Source organism: Microcaecilia unicolor, chromosome 8, assembly GCF_901765095.1.
Source record: "Microcaecilia unicolor chromosome 8, aMicUni1.1, whole genome shotgun sequence".
NCBI classification, from domain to species: Eukaryota; Metazoa; Chordata; class Amphibia; order Gymnophiona; family Siphonopidae; genus Microcaecilia; species Microcaecilia unicolor.
Genome location: NC_044038.1, coordinates 191,901,617 through 191,909,127, shown reverse-complemented (window position 1 = coordinate 191,909,127; position 7,511 = coordinate 191,901,617). Strand labels below are relative to the sequence as shown.

General features: G+C 38.4%; 1 protein-coding gene across 1 annotated transcript in view; it reads right to left on the bottom strand.

Moving 5' to 3' along the window:
* The window catches only part of RBCK1 (RANBP2-type and C3HC4-type zinc finger containing 1), a 164,343-nt gene that overhangs the window by 105,887 nt on the left and 50,945 nt on the right, over positions 1–7,511 (bottom strand). The window contains 2 exon segments of the mRNA XM_030212878.1: positions 1,019–1,038; positions 1,041–1,111. Coding sequence (XP_030068738.1) covers positions 1,019–1,038; positions 1,041–1,111 — 91 coding nt within the window.

The window sequence follows — 7,511 nt, the reverse complement described above, 5'->3', positions numbered from 1 at the left end:
GGGGCGATCAGGGAAGACAAAGCCGTAGCGGAGAGATTAAATGAATTCTTTGCTTCGGTCTTCACTGAGGAAGATTTGGGTGGGATACCGGTGCTGGAAATGGTATTTGAAGCTGACGAGTTGGAGAAACTTCATGAATTCTCTGTAAACCTGGAGGATGTAATGGGACAGTTCTACAAACTGAAGAGTAGCAAATCTCCTGAACCGGATGGTATTCATCCCAGAGTACTGATAGAACTGAAAAATGAACTTGTGGAGTTATTGTTAGTAACATATAATTTATCCTTAAAATCGAGTGTGGTACCGGAAGATTGGAGGGTGGCCAATGTAACGCTGATTTTTAAAAAAGGTTCCAGAGGAGATCCAGGAAATTATAGACCAGTGAATCTAACGTCGGTGCTGGGCAAAATGGTAGAGACTATTATAAAGAACAAAATTAGAGAGCATATTCAAAAGAGATGGAGTAGGAGGTTCTAGATCTTGACTAGATAGAGAAGGGGAGGAGGATCTAAGATCTTGGATAAGGATAGTGGAGTTGGAGGTGTCAACCCTGCTTCCCTTTCTTTCTCCTTCCCCCTCCTCTTTCTCCTCCCTCCCTTTTCTATCCCCATCTCAAGTGTCACATAACCTTCATTCCCTCATATCAATATTCACCATATCTCACCCACACATGCATCCCAGCCCCTTTTTCAAATAACTCAATCCTCATTTCTATCCACTCCGAAAGTTAAAATTGTATTGAGATTAACAGTAGAATGTTCTTAATAATACCTCAGTTTAAACAAAGTCTGGCTTGTCGTTACCACTCTAGCTGTCACTGACATACATTACCTCTACTTTCTACTCCTGTTCAAAGGATACCATAACCCTTTTTGTAAATACCTGCCTCTTGTACTAAAGAATATGTAATCTATATTCTTATACAGTCCAACAAGACATCCCTACTGGAAGCAAAGCTCAAGGGCTACAGTGCCTTCCTCATCCTTTTGACTAAACCTTCTTTAACACCATTCCATACCATGTCCTTCAGTGATGCCATGTCATGTCAGGATGGATCGTCAGCATGATAGGGATTGTCTGCATCTGTGCATCCTCAACACTCACCCAAAGTCTATATTAGAAAATCACAGAAAGAGACAGTTACACAGCCTGCAGGGAGAAATGCATTGTGATAGGATTAAGTGCTTTAATTTGTGACAGGACTGATTAAAAATGAGCAATAAGTTTTTCTGTGTTGAGACTGATGAAAGTTCCTGTCAATTATTTTTGAGATAGAATGAAATCGGTTTCATTGTGGGTCATTAATGCAACGGTGGAAGGTTCCTATGTCCACTAAACCAGCACCAGAAATGCTACCTACCCTCCTCAAAGGTCAAAATGTAAAGAGCCACTAAAACAGTAATTCTCTCCAGGTCACCTAAAGTTAGGTGCCTATAGTGTGTGTGCTAAGCACATAACATTAGGTGCAAGCACAAGCTAGCTCTGTGGTAGGAGCAAATGCTCATGCCTAAATAAAGGCATGTAACTGACAGTATTCCGAAGGTTTAGTGCATAAGTGCTTGGCATCCCCCTGCCCACGCTTCACCAATGTCCATGCCCCTCTCACAGTTACACACACTATAAAATGTAGGTGCATAAGTGCAGTTATGTCCCTAACTGCACATAATGGCAATTAATCCAATTACTGCCAATTATTGGTTGTTAGTGCCAATTTATGCCTAATTTACCAATTAACTTACACGCATAATGCTTCTATACAGCTACAGTTAGTGGACTTATAGCTCGCTAATGCCATTTACATAGCTCATAGCGAGTTACAGTAAGAAAAACTAGAACACAAATGTCTAGGAATAACACAAAAAGGTACCTTTAAAAATCATTACATTATCAATAATCCTTGTTCATCATGTATTTGTTAAAAAGTAGTGTATTTAGACCCTTCTTTTAAAAAATTATAACTAAATGAAAACCTTAGAGATTAACTGGTAAAAAAAATCCAGAATTTTGCAGCCTAGAACACAAATAAACATTTAAGAGATTTTTGGAAGCAATGCCTCCGGAAAACAAAAAAAGAAAAGACTTTGTGTGTTATAGGATTTTCTCACAGATGGATAACATAACATAGAAATCATATATTGTGGAACCATTCCATTCATAATTTTCCACAACAAACAACCTAATTTGAAAAATATTCTGGCTTCAACCTTCAACCAGTGCAACTTGACAAAGTAGGATGTAATCCTGTCTGATTTTTTAAGAGAATAGATCAACGAACAGCCACATTCTAAACTGTCTGCAACTTTCTCAATGAATTTTTGTGGTAAGCCCATATAGATTATATTGCAATAATCACGTTTAATAAGTCTCAATTCTGTCATAGCTAATTTGTTGTCGCAGACAATACCTAGGATTTTTATAGGTTGATCTAAAGAAAAACAATTCCATCATTTGTCAGTTTTGAATTTACTTTTGGAGTTCACTTATTTGTCTTTTCCCTATTTAATTTTAGGTAATGAGCTAACATCCAGTTGGCAATAATTGAAAGACAATGAACAATTGAATCTTGCAGGTCCTGTAGACTCAACTTAACTGGAAAGATTATTGTAATGTCATCTGCATAAATATAGCTGCTAAAGCTACCTGTTCCAAATATTTTCCTAAAGAGTACATTAAGACATTAAACAAAACTGGGATAGTAAAGATCCTGGGGAATGCCTGAAGGTAAAGACCAGCTTTCTAATATATGATCTGTAACAATAAGACTGAGAGATCAAAATCCCTTAAAACCGGAATAACACATTACCCGTTGCACCAAAATTATCAAGACTTTCTAAAAGAACGCTATGATCTACCAAATCAAAAGCACTTGATAAGTCAACTTGCATGATAAGGGCTTCCTGTCCCCTACTCAATAAAATTTTTATATGATCCAATAATGAAATTAATAGGGTTTCCGTGCTCTGTTCAGCACGGAATCCCGATTGTGACATATGAAATAAATTAAATTGATCTAACTGGGGCACTAATTGCTTAGTTACCAAGGCTTCCATTACCTTAACAAGATAAGGAATAGATGCCACTGATCTAGAATTAGCCGTGTCCTCTTTAGTGGCCAAAGGATTCTCAATATTGGCGTTAGATGATCTTAGATAGATAATTGGGAAAAGTTCCAGATGAGAAATGATTTTCAATCCAATGGAGCACAGCCTGTTTAAAATTACAGACATAGACTTCATTAGGTAAGGTAAGTTGTACAATTGTCTAAATAGCAATGGGATTTTGCCAAATTTGAGACATAGAGAATCTAATTCTTGCACTGATACACTAGAAAATGTACTCCAGCTACAGTTTGCTAGGCAACCCTCAGCATGTGGTAAACCATAGAGAGAGAGATCCACCCTTAATATCATGTTTATGGGAGAATTTCAAAAGTGTTTTTAATTTTTGATTGAAAATAATATGCTAATTGATTGGCGTTGTATCAGTTAGGCTATTCACTATCTGAAAGAGTTTTCCTACATGGAAATATCTCTGGCTATAACTTCAGAGAAGTAGGGTTTTTTTAGCATTAATAATAGCTTTTTTTTTATATAGATATTAATGGCTTTCCTCCATTTGCTTTTATTTAAATGGAATGTCTTTTTTCCATAGTCTCTCTAGGATTCAGCATTTATGTTCTGACCGGCTAAATCTGCTGTAAACCATTTATTACCTGCCTGCTTAATTTTCTTTTCACAGGTTGGGGCAATATTATTTAAAAGTGCCTTCATAATGGGGGTGGCGGGGTGTGGCGCTCGATCGCTACATGTGGCTGGATGTGTGAGCTGTGAGCTCCGTGTATTTCTCCTTTCTAATACTATTTCCAGATCCAGATTAAATATAAAGTTACTCCCCTTACTTTGTCTTATAACTTCTCATCGGCAGAGCAAACTCAAGCAGGCTTTGCTGTAAGTTCCACTACGAAAAGAGGGAAAGAAGATCTGTTTCCTTTGCCACAGAAGAAAAAGAAACAAAGATGGCGCCAGGTCTGACACCGAGGTAGTAGCAGCAAAATACAGGACATCATCGCTCTACTTTCAAGAAAATACCTCCTCAATCAGAGAACTTAAAAATGAAATGAGCCAGTTAACCTAAGATTTACATCGCTGGAGAATTGTATTGCTGAAACTGAAAACAGGTGCAGTGTACTTGAAGATGAGAACTAACAAACTTCAAAAATCCATTCTGAATTACCAAATGCAATAGAAGATGCAAGCAATCAAAGTAGGAAAAATAATATTCGCATACTTGGGGTCCTTGAAAAATCTGGGCACAAAAATATGGTGAGTTTTCTGGAAACCTTTCTACCATCTCTCTTATCTTTGCGATTCACACGTGCATTGAAATTGAAAGACCTTACCGTGTTACTTCGCGGGTTACCCTAATCAAAAATATTCAAGGCCTATTGTTTACAAAATTCTTCGATTTCCCCAAGTGGTGGATATTCTTACTGCTTACAAAGCCAAACAACCACTTTTATGGAATGGCCACAAGCTTACAATTACTGGAGATTTTACTAAATGTACTGTTGATAAACGCAACTACGCAAGCGTTTTTTGGCGCTTCGTCCAAGACTCAAATCTTTAAATGCGAAATATGGACTTTTTTCACCAGCTACCATGAATGTTACATATTGCAACTTGACAAAATCTTTCTCAGATCCAGTTATGTTAGAAAGATATTTAGATGAACATCAATCTCATGAAATATGTGTGAATTGATCATGTTATAATATTTATTTATTGCATTTGTATCCCACATTTTCCTGCATAGCAGTAGGCTCAATGTGGCTTACAGGTTCCAGAGAGGAGAGTACCAACTCCGGGAATATAAACAGAGTGGAAAATAGAGTAACAGTAGGTGCAAGGAAGCTGATAAGGAATGAGTAGCACTTCAGAAAATACAACCCTAGAGGTTCTGGATTTTCTACCTAAGAGCCTAATTTAGCTTCCAGAACCTCTCTCCCACATGTTCCTATGTCATTGGTACCCACATGTACCAAGACAGCTGGCTCCTCCCCAGCACTATCTAAAATCCTATCTAGGTGACACGTCACCTTCGTACCAGGCAGGTAAGTGATCAGGCGATCCTCACGTCCACCAGCCACCCAGCTATCTACATGCCTAATAATTAAATCACCAACTACAACAGCCGTCCTAACCCTTCCCACCTAGGCAGTAGCTCCTGGAGACACATCCTCAGTGCAAGAGGATATTGCATTCCCTGGTGTGCTGGTCCTGTCTACAGGATTACTTCCAGCTGCACCAGGGTGATGCTCTCCTTTTAGAAGTCCTCCCTCCTCCAAGGCAGCCCAAGGGCTGCTAGATTGGAGGTGGTACTTCTCTACAACATCCCTGTAGGTCTCCTCTATGTACCTCTCTGTCTCCATCAGCTCCTCCAAGGCTGCTACTCTAGCCTCAAGAGAACGGACTTGTTCTCTGAGAGCTAGGAGCTATTTTCATCGAGTACACACATATGACCTCTCACCAACTAGGAGATAATCATACATGTGACACTCAATGCAAAGGCTGGATAGCACCCCTCTCGCTGCTTGACTACTGTCTGCAGCTTAGTATTATAGAATTGTTTAATTGTCACCAATGAACCATTAACGCATTACTCTTTATATCTTATGCCTGAAATGAACTGTTTATCCAACTTATTTTATAATTTACCTTAACATTTATGAACTTTATGTAACAATACTTTGTATTTCTCATGCCGGAAATGGCGATTGCCATTACGGCATAATGTAAGCCACATTGAGCCTGCAAAAAGGTGGGAAAATGTGGGATACAAATGCAACAAATAAATAAATAAATAAATAAATAAAACTCTGGGACGAATATATAGTAGCTTATAGAGAAAAGTAATCCCAATGAGGCTGATAGGTCTCCGGGGATGGGACTACAGCTTCTAGTGAGCAATACAGAGTAGGATATAGGTAGAAGTACACTTAATTATAACTGGAGTGGTAAAATTTGTACAGTTTGAAGTAAATGGATATGCGGAAGGGGTATTATTCATTTATTAGATCGAAAGATGTGATGCATTGTTCATGAATTAGTTGGGTCTGCTGGGTAGGTTTTCTGGAAGAGGTGAGTCTTGAGGTCTTTTCCAAATTTTAGATGGGTGTTCGCAGTTCTAATGTTCTAGGTAAAGCGTTCCAGAGCTGGGTGCAAATGTAGGAAAAGCTGGATGCATATGTTGATTTGTATTTTAGTCCTTTACAGTTTGGGTAATGCAGGTTTAGAAACGTTCTTGATGATTTGATGATGTTTCTAGTTGGTAAGTCAATATGTTCGGTCATGTAGGTTGGGGCCAGCCCATGGATTATTTTGTGGACCAGAGTGCAAATTTTGAAGGCTATTTTCTGGTGCGGGGGCGGTATCGGAATTTTACACGCATAGACCCATTACCACCTGGTTACCACATGAGACCTTATAATTATTCTTGAAAGAGCTGGCAGAGATCCTTTGCTAGCTAAAAACTATAGACTAATCTCACTTTTAAATTACAATTGTAAATATATGCTAAATATTGGCTGAAAGACTATCTGAAGTCATTTGTACACTTATACACCCTTCTCAGACCAGTGGCGTAGCCACAGGTGGGTCTGGGTGGGCCAGGGCCCATCCACTCAGGGCTCAAGCCCACCCAACAGTAGGGAAACAAGCCAGCAGATCAGTATAATATCCAAAAAGACTTTTTTGCTGGTATTTTACAATATAATTCACAATATTTATGTATTATATGTGTTTTTAATTTATATGCATTTTTATATTAGATTTTCAAATAATGATTTTGATGTTGGTGTTATTTTACATGTCCACTGCATATATATTTTATGCATGTTCATATGCACTTCTATATTATCTTTATTATTTATATAATCTTTAAATGCTCATTTTATTTTCGATCCAATAGGGACTCTCTATGTTTATAATTCATGTCAATGTTTTACACGTACATTACAATTGTTATCGATGTTTATATTTTTTATATATACTTTATAGATATCCATATATTTTATGTTTTACAATTTCATGCTTCTAACTTTATATGTTTGTTATTTATCATAGCCCCTGACGCAGCCCTATTGTGGGCGAAACACGGCCTGTGTCGGGCATTTGTTTCATGTACGGTATCTTCAATAAAGTCTTTTTGGATATTATACTGATCTGCTGGCTTGTTTTCCACGTTGGATTTTGCAGATCGGTTGCCTTGTTGTTTTCTGCCACCCAACAGTAGCACATGTTTAGCGGTAGCTGGTGGAGATCCCAAGCTCTACCAGCTGAAGACTGCCCCCTGATGGTAATGAAAACGCTACTCTCCATGATACTGGTACCTGCGCATGTTCAGTTTTCAGCTCATGCCTGCTGCAGACTGCCAAGGTGGAAAGAAGCATTTTCCTGCCTGCTGAGATATCTTTTGGTGGTGGTGGTGGAGGGGGGGGGGGAGAACATTTGGTG